The following is a 25,483-nucleotide window of genomic DNA, read 5'->3' as shown; positions in this document are numbered from 1 at the left end:
GATCAGGGGTTAAAACTAGGGATGTCCGATATTATCGGCCTACCGATATTATCGGCCGATATTGGCATTCAAATGTGATATAAAGTGTGGCAATAAAAGGAACTTGAACTTGAATATCGGAAAATATCGGTATAATTTTTCTTTTTACATTTCTATACACTTTATTTACCCAGGCAAGCAAGTAAGAACACATTCTGATTTTATTTATTGTCAAAAGTATGCATAATGTTGTGTTAATTCCACAACAAGAGATATGTAATGTTAATTACCTGAAATGATTCTGTTTTTTGGGGGCGGAAACCCTGCGGTATCGGTTGATATTAATATTATTATTAATTAAGAGTTGGACAATATCGGTATATCGGTAAAAAAGCCAATATCGAGCATCCCTAGTTAAAACACCTACCCTGGGTTGAGATCAGGGGTTAAAACACTTACCCTGGGTTGAGATCAGGGGTTAAAACACCTACCCTTGGTTGAGAACAGGGGAAGGAAAACACGTGCACTTTGCCAAAGTCATCAGCTGAGGCCAGGAGGTTGTTGTTATGTGACCTGCACACGGCGTTGATGTCTGTTCCGTCTGCCCCATCTGGCCACACTCCTGGGTTAGAGAGAGACAGAGAGACAGAGAGAGAGACAGAGAGCGAGAGAGAGAGTGGGCGGGGAGGGGGAGAGAGAGACAGAAAGAGAGACAGAGAGCGAGATAGAGTGGGCGGGGAGGGGGAGAGAGAGACAGAGGTCATTCTTTGCTTCCTGTTTCCAAGCTAGAACGAGAAGTTGTGGTGTTTGGTTTGATCCGTTTCACTTCCATCAACACAAGAAGGATTCTCACTTTAGTTAATACGATACCCTGGGGAGCTACAACCTCCCCCTCGGAAGAGCTGGTTAGTACCTGGTTAGGACCTTATTATTCTAAAACACGTCGTTAGTGGTAAACCAATCTGGAAGCCCAATGAGGGGAATATCCTGCCAATAACCTACAGACATGTTTATACTCATACCAGCTATAATGACTGGTGCTTGTTTATCTATGAAGCCCTGGTAGGAAAATTACCATCATCACCAACATTACTTCTATGTTAGATTGGAACCCTGGTCAACTTTTAACTCACTCCAGTGGCCGGTTCTTCTAGTACCTCATGCCAGGACCTGTCCTGGAAAGACTGCTCTTAGTTTTAGTGCAGCAGAGTCGTGGAATCTCTTGCAAAACGTGACCAAAAACATAATACTTTTATACCTCTTGGACGCTTTAGGTTTGCATTTAACAACCGTCCATTACCTGTCTGTAACCGTTTTAACGGATTTTGCTTGTTGATTTGTATGGTTGTATTTATATTTTAACTGATTGTTCGCTGATGTTGTATGCGTGTACTTTGTTTCTCTGTGTAATCGCGGCATCATTGTCAATGGATTGTTCGAATAAAGATTGATGACGATGCTCAACAGAACCCCACCAAATTATATGTAATCTTTATTGATTTTAATACAAGTTTAGTGTCAAATGCCGTGTCAACACTCTGCAAGATACTATTCTGAGGGTAACCTTGCTGGTTCCAAGTTCCGACTGTATACGAACTGCTACACTTGGCTCGCTTCATATTACAGCCGGACAAATTAACATAGACAAATACATTTTAGATCTCGGGAGACGGCAGGTCACGTAATTTTACTTCCTCAGAAGCATTTCATATTACCTAAAAATAAAATCCGAGCCACTTATTTGTCAAATACTTACCCCAAGGTTGAAATAGTCCATCTTCTCAAACATTCTCAAATTGTACTGTGCACTACTCTGATGAATCGAATGAGAAGTTGGACTCTTTCAACAGCTTGGGGTGCTGGCACAGTGGACCCAGCGAGGGTGAACCCTGAACGTACCGAAGGTGCTGAAGGCCAGGGGGCAGGTGGAGGAGGCCCATTCCAGGTTACGCAGCATGTCCATACTGGTCACATGTTTACCACTGGATGCCTCCCCTGCAGGAAAAGACTGGTTATTACATGAATGAATGGATGCATGATGAACACTTCTTCAAATCAATATCTGAAATATATATATATATATAGGTTTGGCCTGATGGTGGTGCTAGAGAAAAGGTCATCTATTTGGGGTCATTCTTCTAGGGACATTAATGTGCAAACGGGTCAGGAGATGCGCTCATTATAATATATTCCCCAGATGGTGGCGCTATAGAGGAAAGATCATGGGGCTACCAAAATTATACAGTGTTCTTCCGCTTGGTCATGAATGTGCAGGGCAAATTTCATGGCAATTCGACCATTACTCTTCAAGATACGGTGAGAACAGTTCCACACACACACACACACACACACACACACACACACACACACACACACACACACACACACACACACACACACACACACACACACACACACACACACACACACACACACACACACACACACACACACACACACACACACACACACACACACACACACACACACACACACACACACACACACACACACACACACACACACACACACACACACACACACACACACACACACACACACACACACACACACACACAAAAACAGTACCTCCCGCCAGGGCGAAATAATGAATGTATAAATAATGATCTATGGATGACTGGTTGCATGATGATCTACACAGTATGAGTGAATGAATGATGATCTACAGTATGAGTGAATGAATGATGATCTACAGTATGAGTGAATGAATGATGATCTACAGTAGGAGGGAGTGAATTAATTAATGTTTTACAGTATCAGCTACAATAAATAAAAAATAAATGTTTTTGTTGATAAATAAATGATAAACCATTATGGCAAAGCTGTGATGTATGTTATTATTTTTCTTTATTAAAGAGGTCATATTATGCTCCTTTTCAACAAGTTAACAGGGGTCTCCGAGGTCTGCAAAACATGTATTTGAAGGTTTTTACTGAAAAAAACCCATTCAGATTATGCATTCAAGCAGCCTCTATACCCCCATGTTCCAGTCATGTTCCCTACAGGCTGTTTCTCTGCCTGTAGTTTTAAATGGAAATGAGCTGCTGCCTCCCACGCATGAGCGGAGGCGTCTGGCTCATGAAATTCAGATCAAACTGTCAAACTAGGTGTTGCGGATGAAATCAGATCAGATACAGCAATTGCATATCCTATTTCTCGCCTAAAATGTTGTCAGAGAGATATTTTAGTGAACCATTTAGGTGGAAAAAGAGAAAATTCATGAGCAAGCCGCCATCTTGAAAAATGGAGAAACAATAGAGTCAAGCACTACCCGTATGCAAAGTGTTACTTAGTGAGGTAGAGCAATGGAAGAAAACGATGGAGTACAAACGAGGCGTTTCAGGCAGTACAGGAGCTGTGTTTTCTGTCAGAGAGAATAACTCTCTCTGGACTTTGGGCTTTTTGTAACTGCAGATGTTTTTACAAGTACCTCCAGCTATACAAACACAGGAAAGGAGAAGCCCTTTAAAGCAGAGCCACTCGGTTAGCCCGTCTTACCTGCACTGGACTGGGTTTACTAACTTTAATATACTGTGCACTGTGCAGCTGTGTCTGGGAAAATACTAATATTGAACCAGGACTCAGTATAAGCAGATACTCAATATTAAACTTGATCCATCCGGGCGCCGATCAAGCAGCACAATCTATGAATGAATGGATTAATGAGGATCTATGAATAAACAGATGCGGGACGACCTATGAATGAATGGATTAACGATGATCTATGAATAAACAGATGCGGGACGACCTATGAATGAATGGATTAACGATGATCTGTGAATAAACTGATGCAGGATCATCTATGAATGAATGGATTAATGAGGATCGATGAATATGGTGACGCAGGATGAGCCATGAATGAATGCATGATCATCTGTGAATGGATAGGCTATGCAGTGGGCTTTAAAGGTTCCTACAGATGAGACAGACAGACAGGAGGGACAGTGGGACAGACAGACAGACAGACAGGAGGGACAGACTAGCAGACTTACAGAAGAGGATCTCATAGTCTCCTGAGTTAGTCATAAGGTACTGGCTGTCAGCTGACCAGTCCAGATGAGTGACGAAGCTGGAATGGCCCTGGAGAAGGAGAATAAAATCAATGGTCATTTTAATTGAAAAACAGCTAGGGTTGAAATACAGATGGGAACATTTTAGGCAAAAATTGCCTGTTGCTTTTATTGCACTCGGTACAGTAACAAAATACTTTTTTCAGCAACGTTGTAAAATAACTCAACACAATCGTAAAGAAACTAACATTGTAATGTTGTAAGTAACTTAACCAAATTATAAATAACTTAATATCGACAGACTGGGGTTGAGGTTTAGGGGGAGCTGAGGAGAGAAGTGGGGGAAAAAAAAGATTTGATAAAAGGATTCGTTAAGATCCCAAGCATAGCTAATCTGGATATTTAATACAAACTTGGCACCAGGAACAGAATTGGCTAATAGAACCCAACCCTACAGCTCTGGCCCAGATTCTGTACTGTACATGCAGCTGTGCAGCCATTGACAGAAATCATACACTTAAACATTAATCATTACACCATACAGTAGCTGCTACTGTGTACTGAGAACGTTCCCCATAAACGACATGAAACGACGTGAAAGCCATTACTTACGGTGCATTTCCCAACGCGGCTATACTTCCTGCCATCATCTGACACCGCGTAGATGTAAACAAAGTTGTCATGGGAACCCACAGCCAGGAAGTTACCATCTAGGGACGGAACATAGCAGAGAGATTGGCAGACAACCAGCGAAGCGGTTCATAACTACAGATGAATGTACTGATGAATAGGACAGCATGTGAAAGAGAGAAGAGAAGAATAGATTTTGATCAGGTATGTAGGGCTGACCTGAATGCGTCAAAGCCTCAAAGCTGCACTCGATCAAGATCAAGATTCAAATGCTTCATTTTTATTTATTTATTTCAACCGCGCTAAAATGTGCCTACATCAGCATAGGAACGTTTTTAAGAAAGTATATAAACCAAAATGAATATTGAAAATCTCAGAATAGAAAATCCTCAAACAAGGACATCTACTACCCCATAGCTCTCATTTACAGTATGTGCCACATTGAAACGGTGTGAGCAGGAAGAATGAAGCTTCGATTATTCACTGGTAATTACAACTGATATATCAGGACAGCCCTACATATACATCATTATAACTACATAGTGCCGTTTGTATACCTGGGGAATACTTGACGTTGGAAATGATCTCATTGCCATCTGTGTGCATAGAAACTAGGTCCCTAGTGTCAGTGTCCAGCACCAACCACCTGTAACACACACACACACACACACACACACACACACACACACACACACACACACACACACACACACACACACACACACACACACACACACACACACACACACACACACACACACACACACACACACACACACACACACACACACACACACACACACACACACACACACACACACACACACACACACACACACACACAGTAATAAATCAGTATGTTGTCCTGGTACCTATAAAGATAAATGGTACAGATGAATGTGATCAAATTGGTAAAGTATGGACGTGCTGTAGAGGGACCTCCAGTGAGGGAGGGTTACCTTCCAGACATGGTGCCCACTGCCAGAACAGCTCCGCTGGGGTGAAAGCCAGCAGACCTCCCGGGGTCCTGGAGCATGGAGATGGGAGAGAGAGAGATGACCGTTGGGCTGTTACATTTTGTTCACTCTGAACTGCACCTCTCTACCCTTCACTCTCTCAAGAGCCATCACCATCATTGCCAACACTGTCCATTTATTCCCTATCATTTTCATCGTTCTCTTCCTCTAATCTCCACATCAGTGTCTCCGTCTCTTTCCTTCCACTAATCTATTTTATCATCTTCTTCTTTTCCACCCTCCTTCCTCACTCCATTTCCTCTTCCCGCCCTTCACCTCCCCACTCTGCTCCCCTCTCCCTTCCTCACCTCCCTCCTCTTCCTCACTCTGCTCCCCTCCCCTCTCCCTTCCTCACCTCCCTCCTCTTCCTCACTCTGCTCCCCTCTTCCTTCCTCACCTCCCTCCTCTTCCTCACTCTGCTCCCCTCTCCCTTCCTCACCTTCCTCCTCTTCCTCACTCTGCTCCCCTCTCCCTTCCTCACCTCCCTCCTCTCCCTCCCTCCTCTTCCTCACTCTGCTCCCCTCTTCCTTCCTCACCTCCCTCCTCTTGCTCACTCTGCTCCCCTCTCCCTTCCTCACCTCCCTCCTCTTCCTCACTCTGCTCCCCTCTCCCTTCCTCACCTCCCTCCTCTTGCTCACTCTGCTCCCCTCTTCCTCCCTCCTCTTGCTCACTCTGCTCCCCTCTCCCTTCCTCACCTCCCTCCTCTTCCTCACTCTGCTCCCCTCTCCCTTCCTCACCTCCCTCCTCTTGCTCACTCTGCTCCCCTCTTCCTCCCTCCTCTTGCTCACTCTGCTCCCCTCTCCCTTCCTCACCTCCCTCCTCTTCCTCACTCTGCTCCCCTCTCCCTCCCTCCTCTTGCTCACTCTGCTCCCCTCTCCCTCCCTCCTCTTGCTCACTCTGCTCCCCTCTCCCTTCCTCACCTCCCTCCTCTTCCTCACTCTGCTCCCCTCTCCCTTCCTCCTCTTGCTCACTCTGCTTCCCTCTCCCTTCCTCAGCTCCCTCCTCTTGCTCACTCCGCTCCCCTCTCCCTTCCTAACCTCCCTCCTCTTCCTCACTCTGCTCCCCTCTTCACCTCCCTCCTCTTGCTCACTCCGCTCCCCTCTTCACCTCCCTCCTCTTCCTCACTCCGCTCCTTTCTCTTCCTCACTCCGCTCCCCTCTCTTCCTCACTCCGCTCCCCTCTCTCTTCCTCACTCTGCTCCCCTCTCTTCCTCACTCCGCTCCCCTCTCTCTTCCTCACTCCGCTCCCCTCTTCCTCACTCTGCTCCCCTCTCTCTTCCTCACTCCGCTCCCCTCTTCCTCACTCCGCTCCCCTCTCTCTTCCTCAATCCGCTCCCCTCTCTCTTCCTCACACACCCCTGTCCCCTGCTAACCTCGATGGTCTTGCTCCAGAGGGGCTGATGAGAGCCGGTGTCCCAGAGGTGGACCTGTCTGTCCTGGGAACAGGTGACAAACTGCTCCATGGAGGGATGGACGTCTAGACCCCATAACTCATCCGTGTGGCCCTGGAGAGAGGAGAGAGACAGACAGAGACAGAGACAGAGACAGACAGACAGACAGACAGAAGGAGAAGCCTTATTCCATATTCTACACTTTAAGATACAAAGATTTACAAAATAAGTATGGAAGTAATATCAACATGTAGCTTGTTATAATGTACATACAAAACCTGTGCCAGTCACAAGCATCTTAATGCGTGTGTGTGTGTGTGTGTGTGTGTGTGTGTGTGTGTGTGTGTGTGTGTGTGTGTGTGTACCTGGACAATAGGAGTGAGTGTATCAGGGAAGGCAGCTCTGATGATGGCGTTCTTGGTGGTTCCTATAAACATCTCTCCAGGTCTGCCCTCAGCCAGGGCGCGCACCGGGCCGAACGCCTCGCCCACCTGGCCGCACAGAGCAGATCACATCATACATCTAAAAACATATTGCATTCCGTCTCGTGGTTTCCAGTAACGCTATATTACCAGGTGTATTTAACTGTAAGTCGTCTGTTCTGCTCCATGTATTACATACCTTGTAATCGTATTTGTTTGTTTGATGTGTGTTTTAAATATTTACCTTACCTCTGTGATGTATGTATCGTCTGTCTCTTTTCAATTTTATTTTATTTTTTTCATGTCCCCTCCCCGTTACCCTTCGAGAGGCCCGAAATAGTATTTCCTGCATCATAGCTGTATTACCAGCGGGGTGGGAAATTAAAACCAGCCACCAGAATAATGTGAATTTACAGTACGTCAGTTCTACCAGCCATGTTGACAGGAAACGATGGCAACTTCTGGAAGTAATTTTCTGACCTAAGAATAAATGTAGCCGTTGAAAACAGTGACATGGTCTGTGGATTTTGGATTCAGCCAGTCTGACTGGCTACAGCTAGTTTCCTACTCTGATTACAAGTATAATAACACAGATACTAGATACGGTTGTTTTTACCTCCATCTCAGACTGCTTGTTGTAGTCGTGGTCCCACAGCACCACCTTGCGGTCCTTGCCTCCTCCAGAGATCACCGTCCCGTCCTTCAGGACGCACAGGGAGAAGATCCCGCCCTCGTGGGCCCCAGACACCACCTGGCTAATACGGTTACCACCTGTCAATCAAAAGACGGGTGACTAGACGGCCAACAGTCCATCAGAGAGAACAGCTCCCACAGGGCTCCCTCACTGCCCTCAGTTATCATCTTTCAAACGTGGAAATACTGCATCGTTTAGTGTTCTGATATTATTGACTGATATTATCTGACCGCAGGACTGATATTTTCATGCAATAGGTAACAGCAATTACAGGGTTATTTCATATTTGACATTTGTGACATACATGGCGAAAAGTTTAATTCATGTTTCAGAACAAACAAAAAAAGGATTACTGTAGTAGTACGGTGGTCAGGAGGGAACATACAGTACTGTAGTAGTACGGTGGTCAGGAGGGAACATACAGTACTGTAGTAGTACGGTGGTCAGGAGACAACATACAGTACTGTAGTAGTACGGTGGTCAGGAGACAACATACAGTACTGTAGTAGTACGGTGGTCAGGAGGGAACATACAGTACTGCAGTAGTACGGTGATCAGGAGGGAACATACAGTACTGCAGTAGTACGGTGATCAGGAGGGAACATACAGTACTGCAGTAGTACGGTGGTCAGGAGGAGGGAACATACAGTACTGTAGTAGTACGGTGGTCAGGAGGGAACATACAGTACTGTAGTAGTACGGTGGTCAGGAGGGAACATACAGTACTGTAGTAGTACGGTGGTCAGGAGGGAACATACAGTACTGTAGTAGTACGGTGATCAGGAGGGAACATACAGTACTGCAGTAGTACGGTGGTCAGGAGGAGGGAACATACAGTACTGTAGTAGTACGGTGGCTAGGAGGGAACATACAGTACTGTAGTAGTACGGTGGTCAGGAGAGAACATACAGTACTGCAGTAGTACGGTGGTCAGGAGGGAACATACAGTACTGCAGTAGTACGGTGGTCAGGAGGGAACATACAGTACTGCAGTAGTACGGTGGTCAGGAGACAACATATAGTACTGTAGTAGTACGGTGGTCAGGAGGGAACATACTGTACTGTAGTAGTACGGTGGTCAGGAGACAACATACAGTACTGTAGTAGTACGGTGGTCAGGAGGGAACATACAGTACTGCAGTAGTACGGTGGCCAGGAGGGAACATACAGTACTGTAGTAGTACGGTGGCTAGGAGGGAACATACAGTACTGTAGTAGTACGGTGGCTAGGAGGGAACATACAGTACTGCAGTAGTACGGTGGCTAGGAGGGAACATACAGTACTGCAGTAGTACGGTGGTCAGGAGACAACATACAGTACTGTAGTAGTACGGTGGCTAGGAGGGAACATACAGTACTGCAGTAGTACGGTGGCCAGGAGACAACATACAGTACTGTAGTAGTACGGTGGCTAGGAGGGAACATACAGTACTGCAGTAGTACGGTGGTCAGGAGGGAACATACTGTACTGTAGTAGTACGGTGGTCAGGAGACAACATACAGTACTGTAGTAGTACGGTGGCCAGGAGGGAACATACAGTACTGCAGTAGTACGGTGGTCAGGAGACAACATACAGTACTGTAGTAGTACGGTGGCTAGGAGGGATTGATTGATTGAAAAGTTTATTAACAGATTGCAGAATGGGTACAGTACAGTACAGCTCAATACATACAATTGTTAAGGGGATGCAGACCAGAGAAAGACTTTCGTCTTGTTTACATCAGGGTCCCCCATTTTCAATTCATCATAACATATATGACATACATGACATACAGATAGACAGTACTGCTACATCTATACATTTATGACATATCAGATTTGCAAATACAGTACTGTTTGTGATACAAAAGTGTCCAGAAAAGGAGTGTATATACATTTGGCATAGAAACGGCGAGGAAAGAGAGCTGGAGTCCGTAACAGGCTGAGAACCAGGCGGCACAGGACACCACTACCCAGTATATTGCTAGCCAATGTACAATCAATAGACAATAAACTAGACGACATCAGAGCAAGGATTCAATTCCAGAGAGACGTTAGGGACTGTAACGTTCTCTGCTTCATCGAGACGTGGCTGGCGCCAGAAGTCCCAGACCACGCCATCCAACCGGCCGATCATTTCTTCATTCACCGCAAGGATAGAACAGCAGAATCCGGTAAACAACGTGGAGGAGGTATTGCCTTCATGTTGAACAAAAATTGGAGTGACCCAACTAACGTGAAGGAATTATCCAACCACTGCTCCCCAGAACTGGAATATATAACCATCAAGTGTCGTCCTTTCTTCCTCCCGAGGGAGTTAACGGCGATCGTCCTGGTCGGAGTGTATATTCCACCGCAAGCCAGCAACAAGGTTGCGCTCTCCAGACTACACGACGAGGTAAATAGAATCCAAGAGGCGAATGTTAACGCCGCCATTTTAGTTCTGGGAGATTTCAATAGCGCCAATCTGAGAAAGGTATTGCCCGACTTCTATCAGCATGTGACTTGCAACACCAGAGGCGGTAACATCCTAGATCACTGTTACACGCAATTTAAAGGTGGCTACAAGGCTCATTCTGATAGTGGCTTCGGTAAGTCAGATCACGCATCAATTTTTCTTTCACCAAAGTACAGACAGAGAATTAAAAGTACTCCCGTAGTCTCGCGAGAGGTGCAGAAATGGGATGTGACGTCAGAGGATACGATCCGGTCAGTGTTTCACAACACAGACTGGAATGTGTTCCGCGACACAGATAACATTAATGCCTACACGGAGACAGTGCTGGACTATGTTTGTACTAGGGTGAAAGAAACAATCCCCACTACCAAAATGAAAGTTTACCCAAATCAAAAACCCTGGGTAGACAAATCCGTCCGTGAAGCTCTGAGAGAGCGCACCAAAGCATACAACGACGGCCTAGAGGCAGGCAACATGGTGGCGCGATACAACGTAAGGAGGACTGTGTCAGAGGCCAAACGACGCTACAGGGATAAAATTGAACTCCAGTTTGAACAAGCTGACTCTAGAGCTATGTGGCAGGGGCTCAAAACGATGACAGACTACAAAGGCGCCTCCCTCAAACTGAACAGTGACATCTCCTTAGCAAATGACCTCAATACCTTCTATGCGAGGTTTGATGCTGGTAATAACAACACCAGCTCACAAGCCTCGGCAATGGGGGGGGGGGGGGGGTCGGCTGCTGATGGAGGCGCAGTGTTCAGGGTAACAGAGCATGAGGTGAGGCGGACCTTTAAAAAAGTGAATATCAGGAAGTCAGCAGGTCCAGACGGCATCCCCGGCCGCGTCCTAAAAGTCTGTGCCGACCAACTGGCCCCAGTATTCACTGACATATTTAACCTGTCCTTAGAACAGGCTGTCATCCCCACCTGCCTGAAGAAGTCCACTATTATCCCTGTACCCAAAAAATCCAAGCCTGCTTGCCTCAACGACTACCGCCCTGTAGCTCTCACCTCCATAGCCATGAAGTGCTTCGAGAAGCTAGTAAAGGGCTACATCTGCTCCTCCCTCCCCATCAACACGGACCCCCTGCAATTTGCATACCGCCCCAACAGGTCCACGGAGGACGCCATATCCCATGTGCTGCACACAGCAGCATCACACCTGGACAAGAGGCAGGGGAACTATGTGAGAATGCTATTCATCGACTACAGCTCGGCATTCAATACCATAGTCCCCTCCATACTCATAGCCAAGCTCAGGGACCTGGGCTTGGGCTATGACCTCTGCCAGTGGGTCTTGGACTTCCTGACTGGCAGACCCCAGGTGGTGAGAGCAGGCAACTGCACCTCCTCATCCATCACCCTCAACATAGGGGCCCCCCAGGGCTGTGTTCTGAGTCCCCTCCTCTACTCCCTGTACACACACGACTGTGTGGCTCAGCGGAGTAGCAATACAATCGTCAAATTTGCTGACGACACAGTGGTGGTGGGCCTGATCTCTGCCAACGACGAGAGGGCCTACCTGGAAGAGGTCAAGGTCCTGGCGGGATGGTGCCAGGAAAACAGCCTCTCCCTGAACGTCAGCAAAACAAAGGAGATGATTGTGGACTTCAGGAGGTCGGGGGTCAAGGACTACAGCCCCCTCAGCATCGACGGGGCACCGGTTGAGAGAGTCAACAGCTTTAAGTACCTCGGAGCCTACATATCCGAGGACTTGACATGGACCACACACATTAACAGTGTTGTGAAGAAGGCACGACAACGCCTCTACTTCCTCAGGCGCCTAAGGAAGTTCCAAGTCAGCCAGAAGATCCTTAAGAACTTCTACTCATGTACAATAGAGAGCATCTTGACCGGCAACATCACCTCCTGGTTTGGGAATAGCACTGCACAAGACCAAAGCAGACTACAAAGAGTGACACGTTCAGCCGAACGCACAATTGGAGGGGGGCTCCCCACCCTCCAGAACATTTACTACAAGCGTTGCAAGGGCAAGGCTAAGAGAATCATTAAAGACTCCAGTCACCCGAACAACTGCCTCTTTGAACTGCTGCGGTCAGGCAAGCGATACAGGAGTCTCAAGGCGAGCACAGAAAGACTCAGAAGAAGCTTCTATCCCCAGGCCATCAGGCTGCTAAACGAACAATGAATGAACACTACACAACAACAACCACCAAACGCACATAGCACACACATCCACACGCACACACTCACTTTAAACAAACACACTGTAGCACCCACTCCACACACTTATAGCACACACCCACTTTAAACAAACACACTGTAGCACCCACTCCCCACACTTTATATTTATGGATGAAGGATTGCACTACAACTCGTACACCTTACTGTAAATTGTACCTAAAATTGTACCTCATCCCATTTCTGCTTTGCACTAGATAGTACTGTACATTAGTACACTGCATAGTATTGTGTATTGTATATTATATGGTAACTCAGAACATTGTACATATGTCTATACCGAACACTGTGACCTCATTTTCTTCTTCTAAATTCATGCTATATTATGTTATTATGTTATTTGATACTATCTTGTCTAGCACAGTCTCTGGAGCGTAACAGTAAGAAGCATTTTGTATGAAAGTATTCTGTACTTCTGTATGACAACTATTAAAGAACTTGAACTTGAACTTGAAACTGTACATTGGAGGAGGTTGGTTGGGTGGGGTGGGGTTGGGTGGGTTGGGTGAGGGCTGTACATTGGAGGTGGGGGGGGGGGGGGGGGGGTTGGGAAGGGGACACACACACATTTTACACTGTACATTGGAATATTGACAAAGCCTTACTTGGTCATTTACTGTACAACTAGGTTAGGACATTTGTAGGGGCCAGTTTCGAATTGCAGTCTCACGTAGGTGTTTTTTGAGAGTGTTTTTGAAGGTGGGTAGTGATTCACATTCCTTTACAGCTTTAGGTAGGGCGTTCCACATTGATGTGGCATAATTGCAAAACGTGTTTAGTCCCTTGTTTGAGCCGAATCTGGGTTTTACATGATTTGTGGAGCTCCCTCTGGTGTTGTGATCGTGGTATTCACTGACCTTTGGGAAGTATTTTGACATGTACATGGGTACCTTGGTCGCGTAGTGTATCTTGTAGACCAGGCCCATTGCAAGTTGCTGTACTCTGTCGTCTACTCTAAGCCATCCTAGGTTGTCAAAGTGGGCAGGGGTGAGGTGGGTTCTAGGAGTCAGGTCAAGTAGTAGTCTGACTAGCTTGTTTTGAGATGTTTGTAATTTGTTTTTTAGTGCCTTTGAGGTGCTTTGGTACCATGAGGTGCAAGCATAGTCGTAGTACCCTTGAATGAGTGCTCCTGCTAGAGTCTTCAGGGTATTCTTGTTTACCAGAGAGGAGATCCGGTACAAGAATCGCGTTCGTTGGTTGACTTTTTTTATTACATTGGATGCCATTTTGTCACAGGAAAGATTAGCCTCTAGGATGGAACCCAGGTAGGTAATTTCATCTTTCCTTGTGATAATATTGTCACCCACTGTAACCGAGAAGCCGTCGGTCATGCTGAGTTTGTTATTTGAACAGAAGAGAATGGACTCTGTTTTGCCCATGTGTAATGATAGTTTGTTGTCGGCGAGCCATATGCAGATTTTGCCTAGTTCCGAGCTGAGGGCTTTTTCAACCTGTAACTTGTTCTTGTCAGAGACCAGCAGGGCTGAGTCGTCCGCAAACAGGAACAAGTTGCAGTCACAAGCTGACGACATGTCATTTGCATAAATTAGGAATAGTAGCGGTCCTAGTATGCTTCCTTGTGGAACACCACAGCTCACTGTGAGGGGGGGGGGATAGGGTACCGTTTACTTCCACCATCTGTTCCCTCCCCTCCAGGTAGGATTGTATCCAGCTCACTGATAAACTATCAAAACCAATTGCTTTTAGCTTGTCAATCAGAATGGTGTGATTGACAGTGTCGAAGGCCTTTTGTAGGTCCAGCATGACCATGCCGCAGTATTTGCCCGCGTCCACCTCTTGTTTGATGTGGTCGTTCAAGTAGAGAAGGCATGTGTCAGTGGAGTGGGATGTTCTGAAGCCAGATTGGAATTCGTAGATTAGATTTTTTTCCGCGAGGTACTTTTCGATCTGTTCGTATACTATTTTTTCCATGACTTTCGAGATGGATGTAAGGATAGAAACAGGGCGGTAGTTACCCGGGTCTAATTTGCTGCCCTTTTTGTGCAGGGGTGTTACTCTCGCAATTTTGAAGTCCTTGGGGACGTGTCCCTGTTTTATGGAGAGGTTTATTATGTGTGTGATGACTGGGGTGATGGCTTCTGCTGAGTCTCTGAGGAATTTGGAGGGGATGTTGTCATGGCCAGTGGCCTTGTTTGGTTGGAGGGCGCTCAGTTTTTTGAGTACCTCATCTGTAGTTACTATTTCCAGTTTGAAGTCGTCTTTGTGGACGCCTAGGTTCATGTAGTATGCTACTATGTGTTCTACCCCATACTGCCCTGAGTGGGAGGGTAGTTTGTTTACCAGTGTTGTGGCTATGTTTGTGAAAAAAGTGTTTAAGTAATTGGCTACATCCAGCTTGTCTGTGATGAGCGTGTTGTCCGTCTTTATGTTTATGTTTGAGAACCTGGTTTTGAGTTTTTTTACTGCAGCCTAGTTGATTGTTGAGTAATTTCCAAAGTTCACGTGGTTTATTTTTGTTTTCCTCGGTTTTGTCATTGATGAAATTTTTTTTAGCAGTTTTGATCATGGAGTTTACGTCATTTCTTAGTCTGTTTCTTTCTAGTTTGAGTTCAGTCACGTGGTCTTGGAGTTCACTGCTCGTGCTTTTGGTAAGCTTTGACTGACTTTTACGAAACTCAGAGCATTTTTTGTCTCTGGCTTTCATAGCGGTCAGTATTTCAGTGTGCATCCATGGCTCAGCGCGATTTTTTACCCTGGTGGTTCTTAGGGGGGCCATTTTGTTTAGTATTGATGAAAATTTGGTTTTGAAGCCAAGCCAAGTTTCTTCAACCAGTGTACCATTGAGTTCATCTGACCAGTCCAGACTCTCCAGTTCAAGGTTAAAGGCCTCGCTAGAGTAGGTTTTGAGGTCTCTAGATGTGACTGTTTTGTGACAGCCAGCCTTTAGTTTTAGCTTTTTGCAGGTACAGAATATCATGTAATGATCACTTAACCCGCATGCTATAACCCCTTTACTGGAGATCTTGGACTTGTCAGAGGTCAGTATGAGGTCAATGGTAGTCTGAGTTGATTCACATATCCTTGTGGGTTGGGTGATTAGTTGGCTGAGGCCGTGCAGATCACAAAACCTATTGAAGGATTTGAAGACGGGTGCATTTTTTTGTTGCATATCCGTGTTCCAATCCCCAATAAGAATTTTTTCCGCATCCTCAGCTCCAGCTAAGCACACATCCAGAGTATCATAAAAGCCAGTTTGATCTGGCGGTCTGTATATTGTGCCGACTAGAACAGATTTTGCCCTTTCAAATAAAATTTCCACCCATACGGTTTCAATTGTCTCATGATGAAGGTCAGTATGGGTAATGAATTTGGTGTCCTTATGTATGTACATACAAACACCACCTCCATACTGGTTTCTGTCATTACGGACTATACAGGGAACATACAGTACTGCAGTAGTACGGTGGTCAGGAGGGAACATACAGTACTGTAGTAGTACGGTGGTCAGGAGGGAACATACAGTACTGTAGTAGTACGGTGGTCAGGAGGGAACATACAGTACTGTAGTAGTACGGTGGTCAGGAGGAGAGAACATACAGTACTGTAGTAGTACGGTGGTCTGGAGGGAACATACAGTACTGTAGTAGTACGGTGGTCAGGAGGGAACATACTGTACTGCAGTAGTACGGTGGTCAGGAGGGAACATACAGTACTGTAGTAGTACGGTGGCTAGGAGGGACCATACAGTACTGTAGTAGTACGGTGGCTAGGAGGGAACATACAGTACCTTTAGCCCAGACATACATGTGTCCACTGGAGTCCCCTGTGATGGCGTCTCCATTCTCAGCAAAGGCCACACACAACACGTACTTCGGCTTCTCGTTTTTCTGAAGGACGAATGGGAGACAGACGGGGTCAAGGGTCAAGCACGTCGGAGTTCACTTCTAGAGTGTTATCGCCTCTCTATAGTAAGAGTTGATTTTATTTTCTAAACATTGGAATAGTTGATTTGACATGACACCCCGCCCTGTCTCATGAGCAGTTATTGTTCAGGCATCGCTTTCACCATAAACCTGTAGGGGGCGACAGTGGCTCAGGACGTAGAGTGTTCATCTGGTAATCAGATACATCGCTGTTATCTAAAGCTCTTTATAACTTGTACCTCACATTCACCAATCCACTCACACACCGATGGCGTGTGGCAACCATGCAATAGCAGTTAGGGGTTAAGTTGTCTCACTCAAGCCGGGAACCTTCCGATTAACCAGACGACCACTCTACCTCCTGACCCCTGATGATGTTCAATAATGTGAAACCTGTGAAGCAAAAAGGTTCTATTCCTGGAGGATCGCCAGTCCATACCTCAAACAGCCCCTGCTTCTTGGTGAGCGTGTTGCCCTCCATGGTCCAGAAGTTGATATGAGATTTTCCACATGTGACGATCAGGTTGGCATCCATGGGATGGAACACGGCCCCGAGCACAGAGTCGTTGGAGCACTGTGGAGAGAGAGAGACAAGGTCTCAGTGTCTCTGGTATAAACACATGTCTCTGGGACAAGATGCTCAGTAACCTGAAGAGGAACGAGGAGTTACAAACCTAGTGTCATATTACAGCACCTGTATGGTGTTGGTTTATGTATTAGAAGTAGGATTTAGCTACTTTGTTTGCAATACCAATGGAAATGGGGAGAGAGAGAGAGAGAGAGAGAGAGAGAGAGAGAGAGAGAATCTCCATTGTCCACACAGGGACCACAGGAGCAACAGGTTATACCAAGGTTCAATCCTGCTTTAAACTATTATTTCAGGAAATATGCTGCACTACATTATTTTGCCAGTCTCCAAACAGACAGAATGTGGTCAAGCATTCAGGTGTCTGTCGTTTCTTTCCTAAGAATTCTACCAGTTAATAGCTTTCCCACGCCACTGTGACATCATTACAATGTTCAGTTTGCAAATATTTTATCTCATATATGAGACGGTACACCTGAAAGAGTCAGGGGTCTAGGGTCAAGTCAAGTCAAGTCAGTTTTATTTATATAGCACATTTCCAGGCAGCGGCAGCTGACACCAAAGTGCTTCACAAGCAAGTTGATAAAATCAAAATAATGTGATGCAAGGTATAAGATTAAAAACATAGCAAAGCAATGAAAGCAACAAAAACAAAACAATATGGTGCAAGATATAAGATTAAAAACATAATAAAGCAATGAAAGCAATAAAAACTGGTAGGACACAGTAAAACAAAGAGGATAGAAGGGCCAGGGGTCTAGTGGTAATTAAGTAGGGGGGAAGGCCAAAGAGAACAGGTAGGTTTTCAAGAGTGATTTAAAAGCCTGCACGGTCTGGGTGGTCCGTACGCTTGTAGCTTAATCCCAGCGGAAGAGTGCAAGAGCGCTTCCGCATTCTTCGCCATATGCCAGTATGGTAATGCGCATTTCCTTTTCCTTCGCCCAGGTGCTCGCGCGCATGCGCATGAGATCCCCGCTTGGTTCGACGCTTTGGTTCATATTAATCACATATTAACACGCTTTGGTTCATATTAATCACATATTAACGCTAACGCGCCATATTAGCACACATATATACACGTGATGGACGCAGCAGGCGATCATATTAATCACATATTAACACGCTTTGGTTCATATTAATCACATATTAACGCTAACACGCCATATTAGCACACATATATACACGCGATGGACGCAGCAGGCGATCACTGCTACTGTTATTCAGCCGCGCCAAGGTACATGATTGATTGAGTAGTTCATACAAGACATTATCCTCTAAGCCAAGCTGCACTTTAACATAGGCCTGGGTTGTTTTTATTTCTGTTAGCGCTGCCACTCTGCAGTAAACAGACATCACTGATATAGAGTGTGTGGTCAGTAACATGGGTCTAGAACCCACCTCACCCCTGCCCACTTTGACAACCTAGGATGGCGTAGAGTAGACGACAGAGTACATTTTCCTTTTTGAAAATCATCTGACATGAAGGCGTAACACATTTTTGTTGTTAATATGATTTATATTACTGGTAGTTCATACAAGACATTATCCTCTAAGCCAAGCTGCACTTTAACATAGGCCTGGGTTGTTTTTATTTCTGTTAGCGCTGCAGATATAACAAAGAGGTCTAGCTGAGTCAATGTTGGCGGTTTTGTTGAACATTTGTACGTCACAGGAGAGAAACCGTGTATTCAAAGAAAGCTATTAAAATAGTATTTGAATCTAAATATACTTTCTTTGTAAAACTTGTCATAATGTAGCATTTGTGTAACGTACTGTAAAAAATAAATGTTTTTTCACAGGAAATTCACTATTATTTTACAGATTACTTTTGTTTTTCTACTTTAAGTGTAAATGCCATACAAATATAGTAAATTACCTTTTATCAAAATATTAACCATTAAATAAAGGTTGTAATTAGGGCTGTCAGTTTATCTGTATGTCATATATGTCCTGATGAATTGAAAATGGGGGACCCTGATGTAAACAAGACGAAAGTCTTTCTCTGGTCTGCATCCCCTTAACAATTGTGTGTATTGAGCCGTACTGTATTGTACCCATTCTGCAATCTGTTATTTTCATTCAATCAATTTCATTCAATCAATTTTATGAATGACCGAAAAAACAATGTTACAAAGTAAAGTTGACAGCTGCGTTGTGTTATCATTACAATGTACAGGGAAATAACATTATGGCGTTGCGAGTGAATCGCGTCGCGATAATATACATGTATTCCATAATATGTAAAGTACAGTTGACAGCTGCGTTGTGTTAACGTTACAATGTACAGGGAAATAACATTATGTGGTCCTCGTTTGGATAATATGTAAAGTACAGTTGACAGCTGCGTTGTGTTACGTTGCAATGTACGCGGAAATGCTGCGTTGTGTTGCAATGTACTACATGCATTCCATTTCGGCGTCTGAGCGGGGGGAAAGAAAATGCGCATTTGGAGGGCGTTACCGCGGCCAATCAGGGCAAAATGCGGAAGCGCTCTTGCACTCTTCCGCTGGGATTAAGCTACACTGAGGGGGAGGCTGTTCCACAATCTAGGCGCTGCGGTGGAGAAGGCTCTGTCTCCCCTAGTCTTAAGCCTGGTTCTGGGTACCACCAATAGCAGCTGGTCAGCTGATTTGAGGGATCGGTGGGGGGTGTGGCGGTGCAAGAGCTCGGACAGATAGGAGGGAGCCGTGCCATTTAATGATTTAAAAACATTTAGGGCTAATTTAAAGTCGATCCTAAAGCTAACAGGCAGTGTGTGTTCGTGTTTTCTTGTTTTGGTGAGGAGGCGCGCGGCTGCGTTCTGGTCAGGGTCAGGAGTCTAGGGTTAGCAGTCTATGGTCCAGGTTAGGAGTCTAGGGTCAGGAGTCTAGGGTCGGGGTCAGGAGTCTAGGGTCAGGGTTTGGAGTCTAGGGTCCGGGTTAGGAGTCTAGGGTCAGGAGTCTAGGGTCGGGGTCAGGAGTCTAGGGTCCGGGTCAGGAGTCTAGGGTCGGGGTCAGGAGTCTAGGGTCCGGGTTAGGAGTCTAGGGTCTGGGTTAGGAGTCTAGGGTCTGGAGTCTAGGGTCAGGAGTCTAGGTTCAGGGTTAGGAGTCTAGAGTCAGGAGTCTAGGGTCAGGAGTCTAGGGTCTGGGTTAGGAGTCTAGGGTCAGGAGTCTAGGGTCTGGGTCAGGAGTCTAGGGTCAGGAGTCTAGGGTCGGGGTCAGGAGTCTAGGGTAGGGTCAGGAGTCTAGGGTCAGGTTCTAGGGTCAGGTTCTAGGGTCAGGTTCTAGGGTCAGGTTCTAGGGTCAGGTTCTAGGGTTAGGAGTCTAGGGTCAAGAGTCTAGGGTCAGGTTCTAGGGTTAGGGTCAGGAGTCTAGGGTCAGGTGACCTCATTTTCTTCTTCTAAATTCATGCTATATTATGTTATTATGTTATTTGATACTATCTTGTCTAGCACAGTCTCTGGAGCGTAACAGTAAGAAGCATTTTGTATGAAAGTATTCTGTACTTCTGTATGACAACTATTAAAGAACTTGAACTTGAACTTGAGGTTCTAGGGTCAGGGTAATGGTTAGGAGTTCTTACCTTAACATCAGCCAGCTGTTTCTCTTTCGCCCAGTTCCAGACAGACAGGATATGATCGTTGGCGTCATCCACAGCACAGAGGTGAGCGCCACCATTCTAGAGAGACACAGAAGAGGAGTCATGTTGTGTCTTCAGGACCAGGATGATTGATTTTCAACATGTATGTATGCCCTATTGATTGCTTTAATGGACACATTTTTGTGAACTACTGCCTTCCACTAAGAAACTCTGCCTGAGAAGGAAATTACTTGACTGGATGAATGTCAATAACCTGACACCCTGAAAGAAAAATCATTGATCACAGATTGTAAAAACCTTCCACAACTAGAGCATAGGGGGGGAAATGTGTTTACTTCTGGATTAGGGATGGGTCATTATTAGGGATGTCCGATATTATTGGCCTACCGATATTATCGGACGATATTGGCATAAAAATGTGATTGGAAAATATCGGTATCGGTTTAATTATTATTATTATAATATTTTTTTTACATTTATTTAACCTTTATTTACCCAGGCAAGCAAGTAAGAACAAATGATTATTTTATTTATTGTCAAAGTATGCATGCAATTTCAGGAATGTTCTAACACAAAATCTACTTAAGGGTGCACTATGTAGTTTTGTGAGTCAGAGAATATAATCATTTCTATGGTATATCTTCACAACTGCATAAACAAACTGACCTCAAAGGAAAATTGGATCCCTGGAACACTGTTTGAAGCTAGAAAGCTACGTGAAAAGTGACTATTTCATTGCTGTCGTTTACAAAAGGCATGGCCTGCAATTTAGTTAAACATATTCTAGGCTTACATTTGGTTCACAGTGCCTAGAAATTACTGCTTTCAATTATGATAACATAAAATAGAATAATTCTAAGAATTTGACTAAATGTCTTTTGCAGGCTCTGCAAACGAGACCCTCTTCTCCTAAACTGCATAGTGCACCTTTTAATGTGTTTCCCCCCCTTCTTTTTTACATTTCAGATACAGTATTTAAATTTCAAAACCGCAGAATTTCTGATTATTTCAGTGTGGAATCCTGGGGGGGCCCGATTGAGGGGGTTCTGTACTGTAGATAGAGGAGAAGAGGAGATGATGTGAAGAGGCTTACCGACTTGGAGAAGGCTACACAGGTGACAGCCCTGTCAAACACTCCCATCCCTATCACATGCAGGGTGTTGAGGCTCACAGAGTCCCACACGCGCACATGAGGGGCCAGCAGCTGGAGACAGACGGACAGAGAGACGGGAGGAAGACAGACCGGATGAGGACCAGGAACACGAGAACAGAAGGAGTGTCGTTACTTCAGAGGGCATTGATGCTGCGGGGGGGGGGGGGGGGGTTACCTTGCCGTCCTTAGAGGTTCCCGCCACTTGTCCTGTTGCTATGGTAACCATATCAGGATGCACACTCAAGCTGAGGAGAGAAAAAACAGATTTGAATTATTTTCAGACTGATTGCTTTAATCGGAGCAGGGTAAAAATACCGGATGATGGATGATCACACCCTTCCCCCCCCCCGCGTTAAGAAAACAGCTTTGTGGAGAATGCCGCATGAAAGAGCACTATGATAACACCGACAAACATAATGACAAGCTAGCAGATACCATCTCTCTATTCTTTCTGGCACTTAAATCATCAAACGGCAGTTTCCCCAGTTCAGTTTACCACCACCCCCAGGGGGAAATTACTTTGCGACTTAGAAAGTTTAGTTGGTTTCGTTCCGTCAGTGTCGGGAAGAGCTGACTTGACATGACTTTGTTTCCGTGCCCGTCTCTCTCTGTGTGCGTGGGCCAACAGCCTCGAGGTCTAATCATCTAATGCGGCTCTTACTGTAAACCATTTGAAACATCAGTAACGATGAGACAGAGATCAGGTTATATAAATAGTTAACGATAAGTCTTTGGGGTCAGGGGTAAATTGATCATTCTCAAAAAGATTTCAAAGATACCATATATGTACTTATGGAATCAAATTACATTAGTATAATAATCAAATACTCTATAAAGAGGTTATCGAGAACATAACCGGTTTACAGCAGTCTCCTATTTAGACCTCTATGCATCTCTTGTATTATAAATACCTCTATTCAAAGATGTACCTTCATGAAAAGGAATCTAACCAAGTGGATCAAACAAGAGCCACCTCTCTGTGGGATGGAGGATGGAGCAGGTTCTAACACAGGACCGGAGGTGTATGAGGTCTGACCTGAGGAGTCTAGGGTCAGGGTTAGGAGTCTAGGGTCAGGGTCAGGAGGTTCTAACACAGGACCAGAGGTGTATGAGGTCTGACCCGAGGTCCCGGTGAACATGTTGTAATATGCTGGTGGGGGTCACTTCAGCCTAGTGCTGTTGCTCAAAAGAACAGAAGGTTCTTTTAAGGGAACAGAAGGAAACACTTTTGCAAACCAGTTATACTTCCTGTGTGACTGGAACAGGTAGAATACAATGGCCACAAATTGGCCCAAATATAGATTGTGATAATTTAGGTAATTAATTATCATCAGGTGAAAGTGAATCGTGCCTATGGAAATAATACCTGACATTTGCGGAGACTCATGGGAATTAACCATCAATAATGTTATATTTTTCTCCAAATCAAGTGATTGTACCATTTAAACACCAAGACAATGCATCAATTAATAAAAAATTAATACATTCTGCCATTTTACACCCATTACATCTACACTATGATTATTGTATTGTAAATGAGAGCTGTATTATTGTTGTTCATGCTGCTATTTTAATTAATCCTGCCACTTTGTAAATGAGAGCTATTTTATCGTTGTATCAAACAGGAGGAAAGACTGTCAGGTTTTAAACTGTGTGGGTGATAAAAGGACATAAGACATGCAAGTACAGAGCACTACATATTTTATAAATGTAGTGCAAACTCGAATTCGAGATTCCCGTTGTATGATGATACCCTGTGTGTCCAAAAGCTGTATCATAGAAAAGGGCTAGCATACCCACGTTCAAGTTTCAAGTTTCTTTATTAGTTGTCATACAGAAATACAGAATACTTTTGCATGAAATGCTTCTTTCACTGAGGATGGGAGTCATCCTACCCTAACGTGTTAAAGCAACACAATAAAATAGGGTAATATACAATGGAACTAAATGAATGACAGGATAATAAAAAAAGATAAAGTAACTTCAAACTAAAGTGTTTTATGACCGTCTGACCGGGAAGAACGTTTTTAAAGAGTCAATATTTGTATATTTTTTGTTTGTTATTACCTGCATTGCTTTTACCTCTATTCTTATTATCTGCATTGCTTTCATTCTGTCTATTTTACTACTTTGGGCTGCACTTCTTGTATGAAAAGTGCTATACATATAAAGTTTATTAATATCCCAAAGAATCGGTTCCTTTGTGTGTGTGTGTGTGTGTGTGTGTGTGTGTGTGTGTGTGTGTGTGTGTGTGTGTGTGTGTCTGTCTCTCTCACCACTTGACGTCATCGTTGTGCCCCAGGTAGTGCCTCTGTGTGTGTGTGTGTGTCTCTGTGTGTGTGTGTGTGTGTCTCACCACGTCGTCGTTGTGCCCCAGGTAGTGCCTCTGTGTGTGTGTGTGTGTGTGTGTGTGTGTGTGTTTCACCACGTCGTCGTTGTGCCCCAGGTAGTGCCTCTGTGTGTGTGTGTGTGTGTGTGTTTCACCACGTCGTTGTTGTGCCCCAGGTAGTGCCTCTGTGTGTGTGTGTGTGTGTGTGTTTCACCACGTCGTCGTTGTGCCCCAGGTAGTGCCTCTGTGTGTGTGTGTGTGTGTGTGTTTCACCACGTCGTCGTTGTGCCCCAGGTAGTGCCTCTGTGTGTGTGGGAATCGCCAGAGACCTCACAATACGATACTATCGCGATACTTGCGTCACAATACGATAGTATCGCGATACTAAATATATCGCGATACGCATTGATATTAATATTGCGATATTTTTTTGGGATAAAATGTAATTTATTACCTTTTTTTCAACTGCAAAGTAAAACTTTGTCAACATGTTTTTATCTAATAAAATAAAGTTCAGTCTGTTCATCTCACTTCAATCATTTTTATTGCAGAACATGGTATTTTCTCAAGCAGACAGATGTCAACACTGTAATCTGTGTTGCATGTACCTGACAAACTGAACTGTTTGTATTACAGTCATATTCCAACTTAACTGAATGCACATGTGTGTGTGGACTACTGTACTATTACAGGTATTGAAATGAACAATGCAACTTCCTTACACAAAAAGATTTTTTTTTATTATTATTATAATTTTTTATGAATAATTAAATATCGATACTTGGCGTCCCTGTATCGATACAGTATCGCCACGCAAAGTATCGCGATACTACTACGTATCGATTTCCCCCCCCACCCCTAGTGTCTGTGTGTCTCTGTGTGTGTCTCTGTGTGTGTCTCTGTGTGTGTGTGTCTCCGTGTGTGTGTGTGTGTGTGTGTGTGTGTCTCCGTGTGTGTGCGTGTGTGTGTGTGTGTGTGTCTCACCACTTCACGTCGTCGTTGTGCCCCAGGTAGTGCCTCTGCTGCTGCTCCTCGGTGTTGTACAGAACCACCACGGAGGCGTTGAAGTAGACGATCTCTCCGGTGGGCAGCAGGTAGAGGTTGGAGCGGCAGTCGCGGCCGCGGTAGCCGTACCTGGTGAACGCCGG

General features: G+C 44.9%; 1 protein-coding gene across 3 annotated transcripts in view; it reads right to left on the bottom strand.

Moving 5' to 3' along the window:
• The window catches only part of eml2 (EMAP like 2), a gene marked incomplete at its 5' end in the record, with an annotated part of 78,511 nt that overhangs the window by 4,654 nt on the left and 48,374 nt on the right, over positions 1-25,483 (bottom strand). For all 3 annotated transcript variants that reach the window (XM_084313592.1, XM_084313593.1, XM_084313594.1), the window contains 15 exons: positions 471-601; positions 1,879-1,974; positions 3,993-4,080; positions 4,623-4,720; positions 5,198-5,286; positions 5,600-5,667; positions 7,029-7,160; positions 7,412-7,537; positions 8,085-8,239; positions 16,553-16,652; positions 17,128-17,262; positions 20,836-20,931; positions 21,947-22,057; positions 22,182-22,251; positions 25,320-25,469. In XM_084313592.1, coding sequence (XP_084169718.1) covers positions 471-601; positions 1,879-1,974; positions 3,993-4,080; positions 4,623-4,720; positions 5,198-5,286; positions 5,600-5,667; positions 7,029-7,160; positions 7,412-7,537; positions 8,085-8,239; positions 16,553-16,652; positions 17,128-17,262; positions 20,836-20,931; positions 21,947-22,057; positions 22,182-22,251; positions 25,320-25,469 — 1,645 coding nt within the window. The remainder of the gene's footprint in view (positions 1-470; positions 602-1,878; positions 1,975-3,992; positions 4,081-4,622; positions 4,721-5,197; positions 5,287-5,599; positions 5,668-7,028; positions 7,161-7,411; positions 7,538-8,084; positions 8,240-16,552; positions 16,653-17,127; positions 17,263-20,835; positions 20,932-21,946; positions 22,058-22,181; positions 22,252-25,319; positions 25,470-25,483) is intronic.

Source organism: Notolepis coatsorum, assembly GCF_963971535.1.
Source record: "Notolepis coatsorum genome assembly, chromosome: 1".
NCBI classification, from domain to species: Eukaryota; Metazoa; Chordata; class Actinopteri; order Aulopiformes; family Paralepididae; genus Notolepis; species Notolepis coatsorum.
The sequence above is the reverse complement of the archived record's forward strand: the minus strand, read 5'-3'. Positions and strand labels throughout refer to the sequence as shown.